Genomic DNA, 26,378 nt, shown 5'->3' with positions numbered 1-26,378 from the left:
AACCCCATGCCATGATTAGATAGTGAACAACCCCATGCCAACCCCATGCCATGATTAGATAGTGAACAACCCCATGCCATGATTAGATAGTGAACAACCCCATGCCATGATTAGATAGTGAAAAAACACCCATCTGTTTCAGAATTTCTTCAAACAATAAAAGCTAATTTATCGACATTTCTGAAATTGGATATAGAGCGTGAAGTTTTTAACTCCTACAGCTTGGGTGGTTATCAGGTTAAGGGGTGCATACCTTAAATGATTTGGAAGGGATACAGGCTTTATAAATGATAATGGATTCTTCCTTATGGAGCTGCTTACAGAAGTTGACCAACTCATTAGCTGTCAAGTTCTAAATATAATGTCCACTACTCCAAATGTAATTGAATGATTCCATGTTTCTCAGCCATGATAAATGATTGTTTAATGTCACCTACAGTTCGGCTTCCATATAACAAACATTTATTGTCTATTGCTGTATGTAGAACCTATATCAAGTCACTTGACCAAAGGCCACAGAATCAAAAGCCGAAACCTAGGAATCACACAATGTTTATTTTGTGTCAAACGCAAAGAGGTGAACAGACACTGAATGTGGCTGAAATCCAACCGATTGTTATTGTGCAGACATCCATAAGAGTCCTTTTTAGTGAGTGGCCATGTTTTAAAGACACTTCAGTTTGTTTCTTACTGGAACTCAGGCTTCTGTGTACCTGCTTAAACATAACAGACATCAAACTGTGCAGGTGAGAATGAAGCAAATACCTCTAAAATAGTGAAGGCTGCTAATAATGGCCAGAATGGAGTGAACAGAATGGTATCACACACATGGTTTTCATGTGTTTAATGCCATTCCATGAACTCCATTCCAGACATTATTAGGAGCCGTCCTCCCCTCAGCAGCCTCCACTGCAGTCTAAAAGTAGTACTATGTTGACTAAAATGTAACCCAAGGTTACTAATCTTTGTGCAGGTTCAGATATTCCCCAGCAGTCTATAGGCATGTGGTGACTTCAGTTCTGCTTAAAATGTATTCAATGTCAACCAGTTTTGTAACAAGAAGTGTAAAAAGTTGAGTAATCAATAAAAAGATAAGATATTGATTACATAGAATGGTTACATGTGAATTACTTTACACAGATAGTAGGCAGGACAAAGAGCGTTACACACATTCAATTGTTAACTTAACACTGGTGCAGCAGCTCAAACATAAAATGCAGATTCAAATTTTTTTTTAAATTATCATCAGAGAATTTAAAACAGGCATGTAATAATGACTCGAAAGTCAAACATGAAACTACTTTTTTATTATATTTAAACTACATTAGAACAGCATGAACTTTGAACTTACCCTGGCTCTATCTATTGCATTCTCAGTGTCACCAGATCACGAACTTCTGACATAAATGCCTGTCAATTGTAATCCAAACCTGACAAAACCATGGGACTCCACTTTTGACACCTGAATAAGTTTGTCTCTTTGCGCCTATGAGAGATCTGAAGCCGTTGACCCTCCTCTCTGCACAACATACTTGTGTCTGAGCGTTGTAATTGCATGGTTCCTGCATCATAACATATCTCCCTTCCCAGTCAGATCCAAGCCTGATAAAGTTCCTTTGGGAGAAGAAGTTCAGGCTTTATGAGGGAAATGTGTATTTCAAAGTATCTTGCCCCATAAGTGAATATGTTGTTTGACGTGTCTTTTGTCGTGTTGTTTCAAGTGACAACATTAGACTGCGGTGTAATGCATATCATCTCTGCAGTTCATGTAAAGCGGTGATTCAGGATAGCTTATAAATTATGAATGTGAACATTTTTATTTCAGAATCTAGACATACTCCATATGTTAGAGCACACTATAAAGGAGGATAATGACACCAAGATGTTGTCTGTATCATGTACATTTCACAGGTTATAGGTGTCACGTTCTGACCTTAGTTCCTTTGTTTTGTGTTTGTTTTAGTATGGTCAGGGCGTGATTTGGGGTGGGCAGTCTATGTTCTTTTTTCTATAATTTTGGTTTTCTGTGTTTGGCCTGGTATGGTTCTAATTCAGAGGCAGCTGTCAATCGTTGTCCCTGAATGAGAACCATACTTAGGTAGCCTGGTTTCACCTTTGAGTTGTGGGTGATTATTTTCTGTTCTGTGTTTTTCTTCACCGTACAGGACTGTTCATTTGTTTTGTTTTCCAGTATTCAGTTGTTTCATTAAAGAATATGAACACTACCACGCTGTGCATTGGTCCTCCTCTTCTTCCACCCATGATGAGCGTTACAATAGGGTCTTACAGGAGGCATGTAAAATGGCCTCTTTCATCGTGATTTTCAAAAAAAATGTTTGTGATAGAAATGTAAAAAGCATGTTAACCATCCTTTCGCTGAAGTTTCTATGCGAGATCTGCCAAAACAATCTCTTTGCAAGATCACCCCCGCTGGCTTGGAATCGCCCACTGAACAACCCTGACCTAGATCCTCCCGTCTCTCCTATCATTTTCCTATTACTCTATCTGACCTAAAAACATGTTCATGCACTTTTTTACAGCTCTTTAAATCACTGTGATTTACATTTTCATATTGTTTGAAAATTGAAAAGCGTCCTGGATTAATTCCCCTCTTCCCCTGGAGTCAAACTCACCACTTCCTGCCACCACGGCTCAAAAAAGCATATTCTCCGTTGACGTTACCTCAGCAGTGCCGGCCTGTAACTGACCCTCTTTTCTTTTGTCTTCCATGGTTTCCTCTGTCCTCCCTATTTCATTATCTCTGTGGCCAAAGCATTAAATGGACTGGCCACAACCTCATGACTAACGCTAGCAGACAGAACCTCATGTGTTTCTCCTGACTATTGTGTGTGATGTCACTGACAGCAGGGGTCATGCTGATCACCATTGTATTCCCGCTCTTTTCTTTTGAACACACTTCCTTCACCACTATTGGCAATTGAGGAGTCACAGATTCAAGACTGAACTATAGCTGAGAAGTTGAACTTGTTCAACGAATCAGTTGACTGAAACTTTCAGTGAAAAAGTCAAGTAACCAAACAGAAATACGGTAAACAAATCTCTTCCTGATGTTTTAACTTGAATATTTAATTGCATTCGTCACATGCTTCGTAAATAACAGGTTTAGACTAACAGTGAAATGCTTACTTACGGCCCTTCCCAACAATGCAGAGAGAAAGAAAATAGAGAAATAATAGAAAAGTAAAATACTTAATAATAAATACATAATGAGTAACAATAACTTGCCTATATACACAGGGGGCCAGTACCGAGTTGTCGGGAGCTTCATGAAATGGGTTTCCATGGCCGAGAAGCCTAAGATCACCATGCTCAATGCCAACCATCGGCTGGAGTGGTGTAAAGGTCACCGCCATTGGACTGTGGAGGAGTGGAAACGCGTTCTCTGGAGTGATGAATCACGTTTCACCATCTGGCAGTCTAACGGACAAATCTGGGTTTGGCGGATGCCAGGAGAACGCTACCTGCCCCAATGCATAGTGCCAACTGTAAAGTTTGGTGGAAAAGGAATAATGGTCTGGAGCTATGCGCCTTATATCCATGGTTTGGGCTAGGCCCCTTAGCTCCAGTGAAGCAAAATCTTAACGATACAGCATTCAATGACTTTCTAGATGATTCTGTGCTTCCAACTTTCTGGCAACAGTTCAGGGGAGGCCCTTTCCTGTTTCAGCATGAAAATGCCCCTGTGCACAAAACGAGGTCCATACAGAAATGGTTTGTCGAGATCGGTGTGGAAGAACTTGACTGGCCTACACAGAGCCCGGACCTCAACCCCATCAAACACCTTTGGGATGTATTGGAAAACTGACTGCGAGCCAGGCCTAATCAGTGCCCGACCTCACTAATGCTCTTGCGGCTGCATGGAAGCAAGTCCCCGCAGCAATATTCCATCATCTAGTGGAAAGCCTTCCCAGCAGAGTGGTGGCTGTTATAGCAGCAATGGGGGACCAACCACATATTATTGCCCATAATTTTGCAATGATATACTTTTGGTCATGTACTGTGTAAACATATAACTAGCAATATTATGCCAGATAAAAACTGTAGTAGCAACGCATATGATGAGCCAAAAAGTTTGTGCAAAAAGGGTCAATGCAGATAGTCCGGGTAGCTATTTGGTTAACTATTTAGCAAACAATTTAGCAGTCTTATGGCTTGGGGGCAGAAGCTGAATATGTGGATGTTGCCAGGAACTACCTTGATTTCCTCAACAACATTTAGTTGAAGACAGTGCCTCCCTGTGGTATCTTAAGTTATGGAGGAAAGAAAATGTCCACCATCCGTGAACAGGTTCTTCTGCACCCTGCCCACAGTGTTACCTGTCTGACTTGATATGCTATTCCAACTATTTGCTGTTAGCCAGCCTGCCAGCTTAGTGGAGTCTGCCACTAGCACAGTCAGTGTAGTCAACTCAGCTATCCCCATTGTCTGTGCCTCGACCTGGGTTGGGCAAAACTAAACATGGCGGTGTTCACCTTAGCAATCTCACTAGGATAAGGACCTCCTCCATTCCTGTCATTATTGAAAGAGATCGTGATACCTCACATCTCAAAATAGGGCTACTTAATGTTAGATCCCTTACTTCAAAGGCAATTATAGTCAATGAACTAATCACTGATCATAATCTTGATGTGATTGGCTTGACTGAAACATGGCTTAAGCCTAATGAATTTACTGTGTTAAATGAGGCCTCACCTCCTGGTTACACTAGTGACCATATCCCCCGTGCATCCTGCAAAGGCGGAGGTGTTGCTAACATTTACAATACAATACAAAAAATCTCATTTTTGGTGACTTTAATATTCACATGGAAAGGTCCACAGACTCACTCCAAAAGGCTTTCGGAGCCATCATCGACTCAGTGGGTTTTGTCCAACATGTCTCTGGACCCACTCACTGTCACAGTCATAATCTGGACCTAGTTTTGTCCCATGGAATAAATGTTGTGGATCTTAATGTTTTTCGTCATAATCCTGGACTATCGGACCACCATTTTATTACGTTTGCAATTGCAACAAATAATCTGCTCAGATCCCAACCAAGGAGCATCAAAAGTCGTGCTATAAATTCACAGACAACACAAAGATTCCTTGATGCCCTTCCAGACTCCTTCTGCCTAACCAAGGAAGTCAGAGGACAAAAATCTGTTAACCATCTAACTGAGGAACTCAATTTAACCTTGTGCAATACCCTAGATGCAGTTGCACCCCTAAAAACTAAAAACATTTGTCATAAGAAACTAGCTCCCTGGTATACAGAAAATACCCGAGCTCTGAAGCAAGCTTCCAGAAAATTGGAGCGGAAATGGCGCCACACCAAACTGGAAGTCTTCAGACTAGCTTGGAAAGACAGTACCGTGCAGTACCGAAGAGCCCTCACTGCTGCTCGATCATCCTATTTTTCCAACTTAATTGAGGAAAATAAGAACAATCCAAAATGTATTTTTGATACTGTTGCAAAGCTAACTAAAAAGCAGTATTCCCCAAGTGAGGATGGCTTTCACTTCAGCAGTAATAAATTCATGAACTTTGAGGAAAAGATCATGATTATTAGAAAGCAAATTACGGACTCCTCTTTAAATCTGCGTATTCCTTCAAAGCTCAGTTTACCTGAGTCTGCACAACTCTGCCAGGACCTAGGATCAAGAGAGACACTCAAGTGTTTTAGTACTATATCTCTTGACACAATGATGAAAATAATCATGGCCTCTAAACCTTCAAGCTGCATACTGGACCCTATATTCCAACAAAACTACTGAAAGAGCTGCTTCCTGTGCTTGGTCCTCCTATGTTGAACATAATAAACGGACGTTTACTCTCTATCCACCGGATATGTACCAAACTCACTAAAAGTGTCAGTAATAAAGCCTCTCTTGAAAAAGCCAAACCTTGACCCAGAAAATATAAAAAACTATCGGCCTATATCGAATTTTCCATTCCTCTCAAAAAATGTAGAAAAGGCTGTTGTGCAGCAACTCACTGCCTTCCTGAAGACAAACAATGTATACGAAATGCTTCAGTCTGGTTTTAGACCCCATCATTGCACTGAGACTGCACTTGTGAAGGTGGTAAATTACCTTTTAATGGCATCAGACCGAGGCTCTGCATCTGTCCTCGTGCTCCTAGACCTTAGTGCTGCTTTTGATACCATCGATCACCACATTCTTTTGGAGAGATTGGAAACCCAAATTGGTCTAGATCTAAACCTGGCCTGGTTTAGATCTTATCTGTCGGAAAGATATCAGTTTGTCTCTGTGAATGGTTTGTCCTCTGACAAATCAACTGTACATTTTGGTGTTCCTCACGGTTCCGTTTTAGGACCACTGTTGTTTTCACTGTATATTTTACCTCTTGGGGATGTCATTCGAAAACATAATGTTAACTTTCACTGCTATGCTGATGACACACAGCTGTACATTTCAATGAAACCTGGTGAAGCCCCAAAATTGCCCTCGCAAAAAGCCTGTGTTTCAGACATAAGGAAGTGGATGGCTGCAAACTTTCTACTTTTAAACTCGGACAAAACAGAGATGCTTGTTCTAGGTCCCAAGAAACAAAGAGATCTTCTGTTGAATCTGACAATTAATCTTAATGGTTGTACAGTCGTCTCAAATAAAACTGTAAAGGACCTCGGCGTTACTCTGGACCCTGATCTCTCTTTTGACGAACATATCAAGACTGTTCCATCTACGTAACATTGCAAAAATCAGAAACTTTCTGTCAAGAAATGATGCAGAAAAATGAATCCATGCTTTTGTTACTTCTAGGATAGACTACTGCAATGCTCTACTTTCCGGCTACCTGGATAAAGCACTAAATAAACTTTGGTTAGTGTTAAATACGGCTGCTAGAATCCTGACTAGAACCCCAAAATTTGATCATATTACTCCAGTGCTTGCCTCCCTACACTGGCTTCCTGTCAAGGCAAGGGCTGATTTCAAGGTTTTACTGCTAACCTACAAAGCATTACATGGGCTTGCTCCTACCTATCTCTCTGATTTGGTCCTGCCGTACATACCGACACGTACGCTACGGTCACAAGACGCAGGCCTCCTAATTGTCCCTAGAATTTCTAAGCAAACTGCTGGAGGCAGGACTTTCTCCTATAGAGCTCCATTTTTTATGGAATGGTCTGCCTACCCATGTGAGAGACGCGAACTCGGTCTCAACCTTTAAGTCTTTACTGAAGACTCATCTCTTCAGTGGGTCATATGATTGAGTGTAGTCTGGCCCACGTGTGTGAAGATGAACGGAAAGGCTCTGGAGCAACGAAACACCCTTGCTGTCTCTGCCTGGCCGGTTTCCCTCTTTCCACTGGGATTCTCTGCCTCTAACCCTATTACAGGGGCTGAGTCACTGGCTTACTGGTGTTCTTTCATGCCGTCCCTAGGAGGGGTGCGTCACTTGAGTGGGTTGAGTCACTGATGTGATCTTCCTGTCTGGGTTGCCACCCCCCCCCCTTGGGTTGTGCCGTGGCGGAGATCTTTGTGGGCTATACTCTGCCTTGTCTCAGGATGGTAAGTTGGTGGTTGAAGATATCCCTCTAGTGGTGTGGGGGCTGTGCTTTGGCATAATGGGTGGGGTTATATCCTTCCTGTTTGGACCTGTCCGGGGGTATCATCGGATGGGGCCACAGTGTCTCCTGACCCCTCCTGTCTTAGCCTCTGGTAATTATGCTGCTGTCATTGATGTGTCGGGGGCTAGGATCAATTTGTTATATCTGGAGTACTTCTCCTGTCTTATCAGGTGTCCTGTGTGAATTTAAGTATGCTTTCTAATTCTCTCTTTCTCTCTGTCTTTCTCTCTCTCGGAGGACCTGAGCCCTAGGACCATGCCTCAGGACTACCTGGCATGATGACTCCTTGCTGTCCCCAGTCCACCTGGCCATGCCGCTGCTCCAGTTCCAACTGTTCTGCCTGCGGCTATGGAATCCCGACCTGTTCACCGGACATGTTACCTGTCCCAGACCTATTATTTGACCATGCTGGTCATTTATGAACATTTGAACATCTTGGCCATGTTCTGTTATAATCTCCACCCGGCACAGCCAGAAGAGGACTGGCCACCCCTCATAGCCTGGTTCCTCTCTAGGTTTCTTCCTAGGTTTTGGCCTTTCTAGGGAGTCTTTCCTAGCCAACGTGCTTCAACACCTGCAACGCTTGCTTTTTGGGGTTTTAGGCTGGGTTTCTGTACAGCACTTTGAGATATCAGCTGATGTACGAAGGGCTATATAAATCAATTTGATTTGATTTGATTTGATACTATCACTCTATGAACTGTAAAAGGCCCAGTAAAGACCCCATGTAATGAAGGGCCTCACCTTTAATCAACAGTCATCCCTTCATAGCCACATACATAGTGTGAGGGAAAGACTGTGGCCCCAATGCGATCAAATAGGCCAGTCGCACTGCAGGTTCACTACTTACAACCACTTTACAGATAATACTTTTACCTGTGTCTGTGTTGGAGAAGTGGGAGTGATAACAGGTGTAGGTTCAGCCACAGCAGCAGGACTCACTGTCGGAGCCTTCTCCACTATTATAGGGGACTCATCCAGCTTCAGGTCCAATATGGATTCATAAATATTCTCAGTGTCCTCCTTCGATTCGTCCTCAGGCTCCACACTAGATTTCTCATTTTCTCCCTCCTCCAGCTCCAGAGGACATTCCGGCTCTTTCAGAGGTTCCTGATGGGGAATCCCGCCACCGGTGACCTCGGCATCAGGGATGAGGGACCTCTCCACTGGGATGGCCTGGGAGGGCCGTTGGAGGGGGTCAGCTGGGCTGAAGCTGGGGGCTCGGGGGTTCAGGAAGAGAGGCTCCTCCACCGACAGGGAAGAGCCAAAGAGCACACCGGAACTCAGGCTAAATTGCTTCTTGTGTTTGGCACTATTGTTGGCTTGAGGCGAGGGCACTGTTAAGGGGACCTCAAGGGCAACGGTGGAGTGAAGGCCCGGCAGAGAGTCGGTCAGCTCGCCGCTCTTCAACGCCCTGGGAGACGGGTCGTGGAATTCTAAGGGTACGCCAAATGTGGACATGCGGTGCTCAGTCTTCTGATGTCTCTTCGGGGAGCGGAGACGGATAGTCACCTCATCTCCTGCCCTCGTTTCTGCCCGGTCTGGTACGGAGTGCTTTGGGACTGTCACTGGCACCGGCGCAGGAACCGGGACCAAATCGGGACTGGGTGGATCAGCAAAGTCCAGCGGGGATGGGATCTCTGCGGGGAGCTCCTTGACGTATTTAGCAGGTATATAGAAGGGCCTTGCTTGCTCGTTCTTCCTCACGTGCCACCAGTGGTCGTTGGTCTTGGCCAGCAGGATGTATCGTTCGTTGGGCTTGATGGACACCAGGCCCCCATCGCGGCCCGTGTACTCGTACTCAAACTCTACCAGCACCAGCCCCATGTTGCACACCAAGGAGGACATGTGTCTGTTGTGGCCACACCCCCTCTCTTTCCCCAAGGACGGTCAAGGCTCCACTGCAGCCCTCCTAAAGGGAACAAAAAATATATAAAAATTGGTTCACTACATTACTCATACTTTACAAAGGTATTGCATTACCTTACTCTTCTTGTAGATATACAGTATGTTCTGTACATATACAGTTGAAGTCGAAAGTTTACATACACCTTAGCCAAAAACATTGAAACTTCGTTTTTTCAAAATTTCTGACATTTAATCCGAGTAAAAAATTCCCTGTCTTAGGTCAGTTAGGATCACCACTTTATTTTAAGAATGTGAAATGCCAGAATAATAGTAGAAATAATGATTTATTTCAGCTTTCATTGCTTTCATCACATTCCCAGTGGGTCAGAAGTTTAAATACACTCAATTAGTATTTGGTAGCATTGCCTGTAAATTGTTTAACTTGGGTCAAACGTTTCGGGTAGCCTTCCACAAGCTTCCCACAATAAGTTGGTTGAATTTTGGTCCATTCCTCCTGACAGAGCTGGTGTAACTGATTCAGGTTTGTAGGCCTCCTTGCTCGCACACGCTTTTTCAGTTCTGCCCACAAATACAGTGCCTTGCGAACGTATTCGGCCCCCTTGAACTTTGCGACCTTTTGCCACATTTCAGGCTTCTAACATAAAGATATAAAACTGTATTTTTTTGTGAAGAATCAACAACAAGTGGGACACAATCATGAAGTGGAACGACATTTATTGGATATGTCAAACTTTTTTAACAAATCAAAAACTGAAGAATTGGGCGTGCAAAATTTATTCAGCCCGTTTACTTTCAGTGCAGCAAACTCTCTCCAGAAGTTCAGTGAGGATCTCTGAATGATCCAATGTTGACCTAAATGACTAATGATGATAAATACAATCCACCTGTGTGTAATCAAGTCTCCGTATAAATGCACCTGCACTGTGATAATCTCAGAGGTCCGTTAAAAGCGCAGAGAGCATCATGAAGAACAAGGAACACACCAGGCAGGTCCGAGATACTGTTGTGAAGAAGTTTAAAGCCGGATTTGGATACAAAAATATTTCCCAAGCTTTAAACATCCCAAGGAGCACCGTGCAAGCGATAATATTGAAATGGAAGGAGTATCAGACCACTGCAAGTCTACCAAGACCTGGCCGTCCCTCTAAACTTTCAGCTCATACAAGGAGAAGACTGATCAGAGATGCAGCCAAGAGGCCCATGATCACTCTGGATGAACTGCAGAGATCTACAGCTGAGGTGGGAGACTCTGTCCATAGGACAACAATCAGTCGTATATTGCACAAATCTGGCCTTTATGGAAGAGTGGCAAGAAGAAAGCCATTTCTTAAAGATATCCATAAAAAGTGTTGTTTAAGGATTGCCACAAGCCACCTGGGAGACACACCAAACATGTGGAAGAAGGTGCTCTGGTCAGATGAAACCAAAATTGAACTTTTTGGCAACAATGCAAAACGTTATGTTTGGCGTAAAAGCAACACAGCTCATCACCCTGAACACACCATCCCCACTGTCAAACATGGTGGTGGCAGCATCATGGTTTGGGCCTGCTTTTCTTCAGCAGGGACAGGGAAGATGGTTCAAATTGATGGGAAGATGGATGGAGCCAAATACAGGACCATTCTGGAAGAAAACCTGATGGAGTCTGCAAAAGACCTGAGACTGGGATGGAGATTTGTCTTCTAACAAGACAATGATCCAAAACATAAAGCAAAATCTACAATGGAATGGTTCAAAAATAAACATATCCAGGTGTTAGAATCTGTGGAAAGAACTGAAAACTGCTGTTCACAAATGCTCTCCATCCAACCTCACTGAGCTCGAGCTGTTTTGCAAGGAGGAATGGGAAAATAATTCAGTCTCTCGATGTGCAAAACTGATAGAGACATACCCCAAGCAACTTACAGCTGTAATCGCAGCAAAAGGTGGCGCTAGAAAGTATTATCTTAAGGGGGCTGAATAATTTTGCACGCCCAATTTTTCAGTTTTTGATTTGTTAAAAAAGTTTGAAATATCCAATAAATGTCGTTCCACTTCATGATTGTGTCCCACTTGTTGTTGATTCTTCACAAAAAAAATACAGTTTTATATCTTTATGTTTGAAGCCTGAAATGTGGCAAAAGGTCACAAAGTTCAAGGGGGGCGAATACTTTCGCAAGGCACTGTAATTCTATCGGATTGAGGTCAGGGCTTAGTGATGGCCACTCCAATACCTTGACTTTCTTGTCCTGAAGCCATTTTACCACGACTTTGGAAGTATGCTTGGGGTTATTGTCCATTTGGAAGACTCATTTGCGACCAAGCTTTAACTTCCTGACTGATGTCTTGAGATTTTGCTTCAATATATCCACATAATTTTCCTCCCTCATGATGCCATCTATTTGGTGAAGTGCACCAGTCCCTCCTGCAAAAAAGCACCCCCACAACATGATGCTGCCACCCCCGTGCTTCACTGTTGGGATGTTCTTCGGCTTGCAAGCCTCCCCCTTTTTCCTCCAAACATAATGATGGTCATTATGGCCAAACAGTTCCATTTTTGTTTCATCAGACCAGAGGACATTTCTCCAAAAGTACGATATTTGTCCCCATGTGCAGTTGCAAACCGTAGTCTGGCTTTTTTTATGGCGGTTTTGGAGCAGTGGCCTCTTCCTTGCTGAGCGGCCTTACAGGTTATGTTGAGATAGGACTCGTTTTACTGTGGATATAGACACTTTTGTACCTGTTTTCGCCAGCATCGTCACAAGGTCCTTTGCTGTTGTTCTGGGATTGATTTGCACTTTTCGCAAATCAATCAATTCTAGTTCATCTCTAGGAGACAGAACCCGTCTCCTTCCTGAGCGGTATGACAGCTGCGTGGTCCCGTGGTGTTTATACTTGCGTACTATTGTTTGTACAGATGAACGTGGTACCTTCATGCGTTTGGAAATTGCTCCCAAGGATGAACCAGACTTGTGAAGGTCTACAATTGTTTTCTGGGGTCTTGGCTGATTCATTTGGATTTCCCATGATGTCAAGCAAAGAGGCACTGAGTTTGAAGGTAGGCCATGAAATACATCCACAGGTACAACTTCATTTGACTCAAATGATGTCAATTAGCCTATCAGAAGTTTCTAAAGCCATGACATAATTTTCTGGAATTTTCCAAGCTGTTTAAAGGCACAGTCACTGGAATTGTGATACAGTGAATTATATGTTAAATAATCTGTCTGTAAACAATTGTTGGAAAAATTACTTGTGTCATGCACAAAGTAGATGTCCTAACCGACTTGCCAAAACTATAGTGTGTTAACAAGAAATTTGTGGAGTGGTTGAAAAACTAGTTTTAATGACTCCAACCTAAGTGTATGTAAACGTCCGACTTCAACTGTACATCTTCACATTTTTAAATATACATATACACATTGCAGTACACATGATTTTGTCACTATCAAATGGTATATCTGTATATGTGAATGTGTACATTAGGTCATTCCAGTTGAAGCACCAATACTACAGAATATGTTCAGCAAACATGGCAGATCTCTCGATGGCCACGAACCACACGCCCATTGTCAACAGATAATGTTTAACTTCAAAGATTACCCAGCTGCCAAGTGGTCACACACACACTACCAGTAGATATAATAGTCAACCCCCTATAGCTCTATATCATGACAGAACTGCTTGTGACACATCTGGACATCCAGCAAATGTGGAAATGACATGTCATGATAATGCTGTTCTCCATTTAGAAGTTTCATATAAGTCCTTTAAGGAAGTTGGGTGGAATGCATTTGATTTGGTTGATATGCATGTCCATTTTAGGGCTTAAAATGTACTGTTTCAAGCCCTAAAATGGACAAGTGTTATGTCATGAAAAAAGCAGAACATGTCATATGTTCCCTTTTAGCTTTCCTAAATGATTGTTCTGACTATGCATGTCACCACATTGTGTTAGCCTGTTAAGCTAAACTCTAGGTATTATCTTGGGGAGTATTCAGGTCTCTGGCAAGCGTCGTCACCTCTTGTTGCACTAACTAGCTAGTTTGGTAGAGCATAATGTATAATGGTAGAGTATAATGTCATTTGGTAGAGGATGATATTTTCATGGTGTTTTTCATGGTCATTGTAAATATTACAGATTTCCCTGACTGGTGAAAAATCACAGCACCGGAAGCCTTTCCTAAGCTTTAAACATCCTATAAATACCTTGTCTCTCCTCTCCTCTGCGTGTTTGTCTGTCCCAGTCAATCATTTGGCTAACCCTTATTTTCAGGATTTTAATGAATATCTGCATTGCTTGATTTGCGAGTGTGACAGTTTAGTGGTAGTTCCTTCCTCTCTTTGGGCTGGCTGGGCTGAGTCGTACACAAAGAGAGAAGCAGGAAAAAGTAGTGTTGTTCTCAGCAACATGCCAAAATATATCATAACACTGACCAGTCCGTGGCAGGCCAGACATCATGAAACAGGATGTGCTCGCGATGGAAATCGTTCCTCATCACAGATCTGGGAGCAGCATACCCTACACTAATACCCTTGTACTAACTGTAATCCTTAGGGGTCAAAACTGACCTTAGATCAGCTGAAAGGTCACATGCATGCACATACAATGCACGCCCACACATGTGCATAAACAGACCTCACCTCACACACAATAGGAAAATTCCATATCCATTTTGACATCATAGCCTGTTTTGGTCTTGTTTAAAAAGTGAGAACGAGTTGACCTCTCTCCTCAATGCCAATTTAGAGCAGTCAAAAGATGTTGACATAGAAACCAAGTGAACCCTCTTTGTCTCACATCTTGAGAATATCACACAGACACACACCCACACACATATATGTCTCTCTTATCTCAGACCACAACGCTAAACCACACACTGTCTACCACTCAAGGAAACACAACTCTCTTTAACCTAAGGGAAATGGTGGTATTTGCCTATTACAACACTGAAAATGAAAATACATTGCATTTCTATGCTTTTATATCAGTATTCTGCAGGCAGATTGAACGGCTTTCTTTATTATTACTAATGACTGACACTCTGCATAATGCTTGCCATTGTGTGCAGGCCCAAATACCAGTAGTCAAACACAATGACAGTGCATTTTAACACTACATTGCATACAGCATGTTCTTGTACAGGTGTATCCTCTCAATAGATTTGTCTTATGCATCAACTTCTCTTAGAACAACACAGTGGAGCTTGAGCAATTCCCATAGACCAGTAGTAGAACAGCCCACAGAGCACGTCTGCTAATGCTACAATGTGTCTGGCTTGTATTTCTGGCCTAACCTGATTCTACTACGTGATCAGATGTGCTCACTGCTCAGGTAATTAACCAGTGACGAAGGACTGACAATCAAAAATAACTCTGGGGAGGGAGAGGGGACAAGGCAGAACTAGTCATGTGATATATCCTTTCTGTGTCTGTCGCTGCAGTGGGTAGAAAGAGAGATGAGAGATTGAGAGAACTTAGAGAAAGAGAAAATGAGAGAAAGAGGGTTTAGAGATAAAGAGAGAGAGGCGAGAAAGATAGAGAAGGGGAAAAGAGAAAAAAAATCACTGGCCAGCTATTCCCTTTATCCCTCTCTACTTTGTTTACACTGTAAACACTGGCCCCTTCCAGCTCCACCTCTGCATGGAACCTGTAAGCCACTCCCATCATTCACTCCAACCTAACAACAAAACTGGTTAACAGACTGGATGACATATTAGGTGGGACTCCAGTGCAAGGCAGTGCATTTCAATTGAATAACCTACACCATTCCATAGTCATTTTTAGGCCTTAGGGATGTTTTGTGGATTATCTGTTCAGAATCAGACCTACATCTGTAGCAGCCGAGCCATCCTCCCTATATCGCTGACAACCTGCTCCAGCATGCCCGAATAGCAGAGTGGGTCCTCTGCAGAGGGTAGAACCACCACAGCCTGAGAGAGCAGAGGGTGGAGATGGAGAGAGAGGAACAGCCCAGCCCCGCTTCTACACTGAATAGAGGGAGGGAGTTGGCCCACCGGAATGGCAATCCTGTGGTTTACCAAAGGAACAGAAATCCAAGAAGGGAGCACCTAACCCGGCTCCTGAGATAAAGCCACACAAACTCTCAGTGCCAAGCTCACTGCTCATGTATCCATATCTCCTAACATGACATAACAAATAGGGCTTTGTAAAAATGCAGAGTTTCATAGGATTGAACTAGGCCGCTTCTTGTAGAGAAAAGTAACCTGTTTGACGACTTGATAACATTTCAGAGACTCCCTCCCTCTGGGAACGGACAGAAAGGGAGAAGAATGATTGATATGCTCAATGCAGTGATTCATCGTGCCCGTCCCAGCAAACTTTTTCTGGGTCTCAAAACGTTCCCAAAATGCTTATAAAATGTTTTCAGAACAGATTCTGTACATTGTTCTTGCCTTTCACTGTACCATTTCAATCACACACATGCATTTATTTCTTACAATGCACAATGTTTTCATAACTTCATCACGTGTGATTGTAGACTTTTTGTGTTCAGAAAGAGTCTGTTGTAGCATGAATGTCTTAACATTGGCTCAAAATAACAAATACAGAATCTAACACTCAACGAACATCCTTGCTGGGTTGGTATCTATGCTGTTGAGGAACACCCTCCAACTCAAAAAGGCTGATGAAAAGAGAGAACAATTGGAGGAGGCAGATCCCATTCAGCCTGTGTTTAAATACGGAAACCTTTCTTTTTCCTCTGGTTGGGCTCCCTTTGACCTCGCTCAGTGTCTCTGGTTCCTGGCCGGATGTCTAGGATGGAAAAGAGTAAGGCTGCGCTGCTTAGCTTACCCCTGCAAATATGGGACACCTCTGGACTGTGGCGCTCCACACTCCCAGGCCTCGACATTAAACCTTGTTACAAATTTAGCACTGCTCTCTATTCTCTAATTTTGTTAACCTTTCAAATAAGGCTATGCTGAGCTCAAGGCAGAACAATGGCGCATAATCTTAGAGCTTTAAAGATTCAAGAGAAAAGCAGTGATGGTGGTTAATGCAACCACATTAAATGGGTAGCTGAGTGGGTAGAGCGTTGGGCCAGTAACTGAAAGGTTGCTAGAATCCCTGAGCTGACAAGGTAAAAATCTGTTGTTCTTCCCCTGAACAAGGCAGTTAACCCACTGTTCCTAGGCTGTCATTGTAAATAAGAATTTGTTCTTAACTGACTTGCCTAGTTAAATAAATAAAAGTAGTCACATAACCACTATGAACCAATGGTTCATTTCTGCTATTCAAAAATGAACCAAAACACCTGAACAAGGTGATGTTGGTTTGTGAGACCACAGAAGTGTCTCAATAGGAGGGAGGGTGGACTTGCTGGAATGTGTCCTGCACAGATGTAGGATCTATATTGTCGCAGCAAATTAATCCTACAGCAACAGGACTTGAAAGTTTAGTCCATAATGTTGCTTTTGATCGGTGGTTATGGTTTTAGCAGGCCAAAAGTAGGTTACATGAAAAGTCTGATACTGTTAAAGCAACCCTATGTGAGAGTGTGTGTTTTCAGTGAATGTATGTAAAGCTCATCTGCATTTCCTGCGGTGCAGGAACACTCTCATCAACAAAAAAGGGATCTAATTAAGATCCTACACCTGTATGTGTATAACCAAGCCCGCGGCACTACCCTCTTTCCCTCCACACCCACCCCAACCAGGCAGGGGCAGGAATGTAGTGTGAGTGCTCCAGGGACACATACACTCAATATGTTCCTGTCCTGTAAACACACCCAACAACACACCCAACAACACACTCAACAACACACCCAACAACACACCCAACAACACACTCAACAACACACCCAACAACACACTCAACAACACACCCAACAACACACTCAACAACACACCCAACAACACACTCAACAACACACCCAACAACACACTCAACAACACACTCAACAACACACTCAACAACACACTCAACAACACACCCAACAACACACTCAACAACACACCCAACAACACACTCAACAACACTCCCAACAACACACTCAACAACACACCCAACAACACACCCAACAACACTCCCAACAACACACTCAACAACACACCCAACAACACACCCAACAACACACTCAAAACAGAGACAGAAAGGAATATAAAGGGACTATCTCTGAATGTCATAAAATCCAATGCTGAGATTAGCCACAGAAAGCGATGAAAAACTAAACCCGAAGGTGAAGGTTTAGATATGTATATGAACCACTGGGGTGTTGACCAAACACCACAAGATCATTCTCAGAGATCAACACGTGACACAATCGTAATTTTCCTGAGTGATTCGCATGTGACAGAATCACAACAACATCCATGGTGAACATTCACCCTTTCACTAAGTATGTGATCGGTCAAACACAGACAACAACAGCCAAACAGCAGTCACACACTGGGCATCTAGTGTTAAACTTGTGTTGTTTTCATACATTCGAATAAGAGCCCTCGCTCCTGGCTTGTTAAATAAAGGTCCTACTTCCCTACAGAACCCTCAAACAACATTTCTGCCATGGCAAAAAAATACAAAATAAAACATACACTTCTCAGTAACAAGGTGTGATAAGGTACAACAATCACAATATAAATAAGTCTATTAAAAGGTTTTTGCAGAAAATGTACCTGGAGCAAGAGGACAGCAAAACCATCCTATAGCCTGTGTTCCCAGCTCCCACGGTTTCTTCAGCAGAGTCCCAGAGCTTACGAACAGGTTGCTCTGTTCTGTCTTTCACTCTTTTCTTCTCACTGATCCCCCCTGCCCTCTCCTTCTTCTTCCTCTGGCCGGCCTCCACTCCCCTCCTCCGCTTTCTGTCTTTTCACCTGGGGCTGAAAGGTTCCAGCTCTGGTTGGAGGAGCTCTGGGCAGTGTGTGTGAGGTGTGTGTGTGAGAGAGAGAATGTGTGTGTGTGTGTGTGTGTGTGTGTGTGTGTGTGTGTGTGTGTGTGTGTGTGTGTGTGTGTGTGTGTGTGTGTGTGTGTGTGTGTGTGTGCGTGCGTGCGTGCGTGCGTGCGTGCGTGCGTGCGTGCGTGCGTGCGTGCGTGTGTGAGGGAGAGTGCTCTTTGTGTGTGCCGGTCGCAGCTTGCCTGCCTCTTCTGTCTGCATTCATTTCCTGTTCTAGCGTGCACATCCCCGCTTCAGAGAAGTGAGAGGCAGAGCAACAGGAAGAAAGAATGAGACAGAGAGAGAGAGAACAAACACCATTGTAAATACAACCCATATGTATGTTTATTTATTTTCCCTTTTGTACTTTAACTATTTCTACATCGTTATACACTGTATAGAGACATAATATAACATTTGACATTTCTTTATTATTTTGGAACTTCTGTGAGTGTAAGATTTACTGTTAATTTGTATTGTTTATTTCACTTTTGTTTATTATCTACTTCACTTGCTTTGGCAAAGTTAACATATGTGTCCCATACCAATAAAGCCTTTAAATTGAATTGAAATTGAGAGAGAGAGACAGAGACAGACAGAAAGAGAGAGATAGAACACTAGGTGGGGGTCTATGTGTGGGCATTACGAGGGCAGCTAGTCTCTCATTCACAGGTCTTTGAAAGATTCTGATGAATAGATAGAGGAAAACATATGACTGGCTGCAATGAGCTATTATCGACAACAGCATTTAAATTATTGAAAAATGGCAAAGTTGATTTGGTAAAAATGATTTTAGGATGTAGACAAAAGGGAGGTAGTTGTCTTAATAAAGTTGTAGAGTGAGGGCTAAAAAGCATTAAACAACAGATTTTGTCTATCCAATAAGTTTTATAATGATAAGTTATTAATAATGAAATTCTGTGTGAGTTGGCAAAACAGAAACACCCTTTTATATGCCCCATTTTATCCTAGGGGAAACATGAATTTAGTGTGTGAGCCAAATAGTGATTTGGGTTCGAAGTGAACATATAATGTAGCCAACTTCGTTTTTTTCCCTGTGGGAGGCAGCAAAAATCATGTAAAAAAGTATTCTGCATCATCTGACTGAGTTTGCATTGCGTGCATAGCTGCAGGAAGTAGGGGCAATGGAGAATAAAACGTATGTGTATATATATAAAACATGTTTTTATTTCAGAAAAATATATTATTTCACAAAAGTAGTGCACTCACTCGGGCCTTTAATAGTCACAAACGAATTCCAGCAGCTATGGTTGTGTGACATCAGACTAGGCAGTGTAGTAAGACACATGACTAATGGACAAGAGACTATACACACACAGTCAGCGACTCTGGCTTGATGACTGGGATGCCCATCAAAAATAGAAACCTTGCAGATAGACCATAGAGCTAAAAAATTATAAATGTAGTTTCCAGGGGTGAAATTAATTCATACCAACCAACAACTCACACCCATAAGGGCTCTGTTGGAACCGCCATAGAACCGCTATCATTCCGTTTTTATTTACTATTGAAGGGCGCATTGGCGCCATCTATTGGCCGCTTTTGTCATCGCATGAAAGTGGTCCATGATGACGTCGATGAACGAAACAGTAACAAATGTATCAAGCAAACAAGCTTCCTCTAAAAACGGCAACAATATCATCACCCCTGTAAGCTCCTTTATGCCTTGCTAAGCATTAGTCTTGTAGCTAGTTAAGTAAAAGCAGAATATTGTTGTATGTTAGCAACTATGTATTTATTCTTTCTGTAATTAACTGAGCCGATGTTCATATAAACAATAACTTTCTGCAAGATGCTTGCTAGCTAGTCTGTCTAGCAAGTAACTGTCTGTTTTGATTAATGTTAGCGTAGCTCCATCATGGAGATTGTACTGTAATTATGTTTAAGCAAAGCATTGTTTTTCCAAAGTAATGTTTTCACAGTTCACAAATTTGACATTTCACAAACTTTTGTGGATTTTATTGGGTTTAGCTGACTCTTAACTATTAAGAAACACAGTGAGGACAGAGCAGGTCTATTTTTCCACAGTTTAACAACTGCTAGATTTAACACATAAATATGCCAACTTTGATTCATTATTTCTCAATTATGCTTTTAGATACCAGTGTCATATGTCAACAATCCTTCCTCTGAAGGACTATTCTATGGATCACATTTTGTGAAAATCACCAAAATATTGGTTTCTCTGGGTTTCGTGAGGAATTACTATTTCACCCTAGCCAAAACCTCCCTCCTTAGGTAACATCATCCACTCCCTCCATGTCTCCCTCCTACATGATATCTTCCCCATCCTCACTCCTTTCCTACTGTTATACTATTCCTCCAACTCCATTATCCTTTTCCCCCTCTCACCCAGACCACATCCTTACTCATCCTATAAACACTTGCTATAATTATCATCCCTCTCACAAAGATAAAATCCTTGCATGAAATGGCTTCAAAGATAATGATCAAAAGGCAATATCGCTTTTTCTCATAATATACTTTTTGATGGCAAGTGTCTAAGGAATTGTGCGCCTTATGTCTAGGTCTGTTCTCTTGAATTTTGTTCTCAACAAAGATAAGCTTCGCCTCTTCCCATCTGTCTTCACCAATGATGTACACTACATGACTAAAAGTATGTGTACACCTGCTCGTCAACACATCTCTTTCCAAAATCATGGGCATTAATATGGATTTGGTACCTTTGCTGCTATTACAGCCTCTATTACAGCTTTCCCTTATATGTTGGAACATTCCTGCAGGGACTTGCTTCCATTTAGGCACAAGAGCATTAGTGAGGTTGGGCACTGATGTTGGGCGATTAGGCCTGGCTCGCAGTTAGCGTTCCAATTCATTCCAAATGTGTTTAATGGGGTTGAGGTCAGGGCTCTGTGCAGGCCAGTCAAGTTCTTCCACACTGATCTCGACAAACCATTTCTGTATGGACCTCGCTTTGTGCACGGGGGCATTGTCATGGTGAAACAGGAAAGGGCCTTCCCCAAACTGTTGCCACAAAGTTGGAAACACAGAATCATCTAAATGTCTATTGTATGCTGTAGTGTTTAGATTTCCATTGACAGGAACAGCCCCAGACCATTATTCCTCCTCCACCAAACTTTACAGTTGGCACTATGCATTCGGGCAGTTAGCATTCTCCTGGCATCCGCTAAACCCATATTCGTCCGTTGGACTGCCAGATGGTGAAGCATGATTCATCACTCCAGAGAACGCGTTTCGACTGCTCCAGAGTCCAATCAAATTGTATTTGTCACATGCGCTGAATAAACATGCATTATTCAAGGTCTGACAACACGCATTTTTTGTTATTTTGACCAGTTTTCAGTTTCTGCAAATAAATGCTCTAAAATATATTATTTTTATTTGGAATTTGGGAGAAATATTGTCAGTAGTTTATAGAATAAAACAAAAATGTTAATTTTACCCAAACACATACCTATCAATAGTAAAACCAGAGAAACTGATCATTTTGCAGTGGTCTCTTAATTTTTTCCAGAGCAGTATATAGTGTATATAAACCCTGGATTGCTAATTCTATGTATTGGCCATTGAGAGGCTTTGAAGCCATATTGGCACTCACTAGTAGGCGCAGTCCTCCAGGAATGAATGGAATTCTACAGTATTTCACTTAAATGTTTCAAGCACAAAATTGCATTTTATTTAAGTATTTACATGTTTTCAAGTCAAAGGTTTTTATATTTTTTTTATGTTTAGCTCACTTAATGTAATTTAAACGTATGCTTTAAGATGTGTGTAATATGTGTCTGTAAAATGTCAAAAACGAATGTAGACATCAACAAATGCTTTTATTTTGCTCCCCAAAAGATTATTTTTTACAGTTGAGAAGTATCAAGGGGGCTTCAATACAGCGTCCTTTGTCAGCCACCAAGCGTTTATACACACAATTGAGCTTCACTCACCTCATTTTTTCTTTACTGTTTTCAGTGTTCCACGTGTGACCCCTGCCATTCATGACTGGACAATTAGTAAATAATTGCACATGAAGTTGCACAATGTTTACTTTGTTTTAATTTTGAAAGCAGAGGCCCTCTGGTAGTTGTTTATGACCGCCACCTGTAGGATGTTATCGCCAACACCAGAGGGCGATATAGGCTTAATCGACCGGACGTGAAATATCTGGTATGTCTGCGGAACTTTATATCCCATGATTCCTTTTTCCGTCTTCCTCTTTCCCTTTAGCAGCAATGTCTAAGAGAGGTAAGAGACTTGCTAAGAAAAATCCACATTCATCTACCCGTTTGCAGAATGTCTAACATAGGAACATAATATTATTTGGATAATGGACGATTTATGAATAATTGTCATTCATATTGGCTTGAAAATGTGAAGTACTGATCATTGTTAAGAGGGATGATTTTAGGCGCTTGTTATCGAAGCCATGTTTGCTGTTATTTAGCTGATTAGCTTTTGGCGTGTTAGCTAAAATACATGAATTGGTGAGCTTATTTTCTAATCCGTTTCACGTATAAGCACAGTTGCCATTCCAGTACAATGTCCAACAAATGAGTGGCAGGTGAACTACTTATTTGAGAGTGTTATAGTCAGTGCGTGGTAGCATAGCGTCTGACTAAAAGCAAGGCATGACTCCAAATCATGGACACCGCTGAAGCCCTAGGCTGACTAGCTACTGTAGCTACGTGTGCAGTGTAAGCAATGATTTCCCCGGCTAGCCAAGTTGAGCCATGTTGTATTGTTTTTAACTTCCCCCAAAACATCAACCAAAGGCACTGATTCCATCTGTGATATAACGTTATTTTACTTGCTAACTAGCTAGTTTCCTTCAACTCTTCTCCCAGGCCATGCAAGTAATTGCTAACTAGCTAGCTTACCTTACAGCAGTCTACTCACAACTAGCTGGACAATTACTTTGCAAGCTACCCTAGTGGTGTGCATTAGACAAGGGGTAGAACTGTCAACATGGGCTGCCTTTTTGTAGTGCAAGCAGTAATGTTAGCCAGTGTTAAATCACGTCTAATCTTGAGGCCGTTTGGTTTGGAAATGTGAAGTTGAACCCCTTTCAAAAAGCACTTGCTTTGTCTGGTCAGTGGCTGGGTGAGTTGTCGAAGAAGGGTATAGTAATCATCACTGGTGGGTGAGATGGCAGTCACCTATACTGAACAATCTCAATCCGTGATGGAACAACTTGGATAATATTAGCTTGATTTAAGCAATGTGCTCTCTCTGCACCATGCAAAGTTTACTTCAATGGAATCTCTTCTCTTAAGGACGTGGTGGGTCATCTGGGGCGAAGTTTCGCATCTCGCTGGGTCTCCCAGTGGGCGCGGTCATAAACTGCGCTGACAACACAGGTATGTTACATTCAGATCTGTTAGAATATATATAACCTTCAAAAAGCACTTGCTTTGTCTGGTCAATAGCTCGGCGAGTTGTCGAAAGGGTATAGAAAGCTCATCACTGTGGGTGAGATGGCAGTCTCATTTTGGCTGAGCAGTCTCAATCAGTGATGGAACATGTAATGTATTTCAACCTTGTCTTAAAATGGCCTAGAAGGATCTGTACCTTGAATCAAGCCTGGGCAGTGGAACCATCTCCAACCTGTCATATATTCACCATCTTCCCCCTTTCTCACCAGGTGCTAAGAACCTGTACATCATCTCTGTCAAGGGCATCAAGGGGCGTCTGAACCGTCTTCCTGCTGCTGGTGTGGGTGACATGGTCATGGCCACTGTCAAGAAAGGCAAACCAGAACTCAGAAAAAAGGGTGAGTGTTCTGCATTCTGTATTCAATTACTAGAGTAGGGTGAACTGGGACTAGCTAATCAAGAGATTATGGTGGTTGGCATAGTAATTTGATTGGTCTTTAAAATAAATGACTTGTAGTTTTCAGTACAGTAGTAGTCCCAGACCAATCGTTTAACTGAATGGTGAAAATCAACAGTGTAGCGATGTGAGTTATGTCAGGTTGCTGGATTCTGATAGTCTTTCTCTTTCCCACAGTGCATCCTGCGGTTGTGATACGGCAGCGGAAGTCGTATCGGCGAAAGGATGGCGTGTTTCTCTACTTTGAAGACAATGCGGGGGTCATAGTGAATGTCAAAGGAGAAATGAAAGGTGAGTTTTGATTTTGAGTCTTTGGTCCCCCATCCCAGGTCATGGAGGTTCTTCATAAGGATGTTTTTGGTTGGGTTTCTTTGGGTTCTTTTCAAATTCTGGATTTGGATTTTGAGTACTCTAAATTTTAATTTTCTCATATTTTGTTGCGAAATATAAATTACACCCCTTCAAAAAGCACTTGCTTTGTCTGGTCAGTAGCTCGGTGAGTTGTCGAAGAAGGGGATAGATAGTAAGATCATCACTGTGGGTGAGATGGCAGTCTCATTTTGGCTGACCAATCTCAATCAGTGATGAAACATTTGTTCACTGGATAGTGCTCATCCTTTTGAATACATTTAGATATAGTGAAATAATAGCGGCAGTGTGATTCTCTACTTTTCTCCTGGAAGTGTGTACGTCCTCAATCAGTCGTTGATTTAAAAACATTGGATTGGTATGCACACCTGTCCATTCCTTTCAAGTTCACTTGGGGAGATGGGTAGAGAATCTCACTGCTATGTATCATATTTTGATTTTACAATGCCAAGTGGGGTTATTTTCTAGGTAGCATTATAGGAATTGATCTTGAAAAGGTAGTGAGTTGTTAGTCAACAACCAAAGTAAAGTGTGGATGTTCAAAATTCAAATTGAGTCTGTAGTGTTCTTGTGGATGCATGAGCTCCATAACTGTTTTTCTTCACATTGTAAGTGGTAGGTCTGCAAAGAGTGAAATGTTACTGCTCTGATGCAAGGCCAAAGGCATCTTGTCCACTATTTTATCTCATTTCTGTTGTGGGTTAAATTTGTCTTCTGTGTCACAGGTTCGGCCATCACAGGTCCGGTGGCCAAGGAATGTGCAGACCTGTGGCCCAGGATTGCTTCAAATGCTGGCAGCATAGCGTGATCCTTGATCCTGGCTTGTTGTTTTCAATAAAAACCGTTGTAAAGTCAGTGTCCTGTTTGCAAAATCCCAACGCAGTATCAAACTACACAGTATCTACTGTATACATCTGTTAGTCTCACTGGGTGTACGAACAGGAGCACATTCAACAATATTAACACAGCTTTTCTTTTTACATTTTATTTATCTAGGCAAGTCAGTTAAGAACAAATTGATATTTTACGATGACTGCCTACCCCGGCCAAACCCTCCCCTAAAGACGCTGGGTAAATTGTGCGCCGCCCTATGGGACTCTTGATCACGGCTGGTTGTGATACAGCCCGTGATTTACCCAGGGTCTGTAGTGGCACGTCTAGCACTGAGATGCAGTCTCTTAGACTGCTGTACAATTCAGGAGCCCAAAAATTGTCTGAAGGGTCCATTGAATTGTGGTTCACGTCAGGATATATTTGATAACTTGTCTATGTTAATGGATGACTAAATTATGGATAGCAGAGGTAAATTATTTATGGAGAATTTATCTTCATGGCTGAAAATACAAATCCATTTTGCAGGAGGTTGCTCATCTAAGAGCCTAAATTAAGTTTCCATTGAGGGATATGATGAATGGGCCACCTTGTTAGAGTATAGAACAAGAAGGCCCGCACAAAAACAAATTGTATTTAATAATGAGATGGGTACATGTACCAGAAAATATCTCTTTACAAAATGACCAAGTGGGTAACCTAGAAGGCAAGACAAAAGTAACAATCATGTAAGAAACTTTGCCAAGAGCCCTGAGATCCGATGGAATCCTTGTCCAGGGAAAAGTCTAGGGTGGGGTAGGCAATCCTGGTCTTGTAGTGCCACAGCCACTTCATGTTTTTGATTTAACTAACCTGGAAGACCAGGTGTGTTGAATTTGGGCAATCACTGAATTGGTCATGTGGTGCCTAGTTGGAACAAAACCCTGCTGTACTTGTGGCACTCCAGGAACAGGGTTACATACCCCTGGTGTAGGAGCTTGCCTGCATGTAAACAAGTATAAGGATGGGACATTGTCATTCA

General features: G+C 42.3%; 2 protein-coding genes across 5 annotated transcripts in view; one reads left to right on the top strand and one right to left on the bottom strand.

The window, feature by feature from the left end:
• Window positions 1-18,523, bottom strand: part of LOC118384566 (rho GTPase-activating protein 27-like) — a 42,264-nt gene extending 23,741 nt beyond the window's left edge. For 2 of the 4 annotated variants that reach the window (XM_035771192.2, XM_035771195.2), the window contains exons 1-2: window positions 18,078-18,519; window positions 8,470-9,505 (exon numbers count right to left, since the gene is read on the bottom strand). In XM_035771192.2, the coding sequence (XP_035627085.2) occupies window positions 8,470-9,441 (972 nt within the window). In that variant the 5' untranslated portion in view covers window positions 9,442-9,505; window positions 18,078-18,519. Of the gene's footprint in view, window positions 1-8,469; window positions 9,506-18,077 lie in introns of all 4 variants that reach the window. The other 2 variants (XM_035771198.2, XM_035771194.2) reach the window with 2 other exon arrangements.
• Window positions 18,524-22,459: 3,936 nt separating this feature from the next.
• LOC118384565 (60S ribosomal protein L23) lies at window positions 22,460-25,381 on the top strand. Its single transcript, XM_035771191.2, has 5 exons — window positions 22,460-22,573; window positions 23,602-23,685; window positions 23,970-24,098; window positions 24,335-24,448; window positions 25,252-25,381. The coding sequence occupies exons 1-5, from the start codon at window positions 22,561-22,563 to the stop codon at window positions 25,332-25,334; spliced, it is 423 nt and encodes a 140-aa protein (XP_035627084.1). The 5' UTR covers window positions 22,460-22,560; the 3' UTR covers window positions 25,335-25,381.
• The last annotated feature ends 997 nt before the right edge of the window (window positions 25,382-26,378 follow it).

This window comes from Oncorhynchus keta, chromosome 5 (genome assembly GCF_023373465.1).
Source record: "Oncorhynchus keta strain PuntledgeMale-10-30-2019 chromosome 5, Oket_V2, whole genome shotgun sequence".
NCBI classification, from domain to species: Eukaryota; Metazoa; Chordata; class Actinopteri; order Salmoniformes; family Salmonidae; genus Oncorhynchus; species Oncorhynchus keta.
Note: the sequence above shows the minus strand (reverse complement) of the source record. Positions and strands in the feature narration are given on the sequence as shown.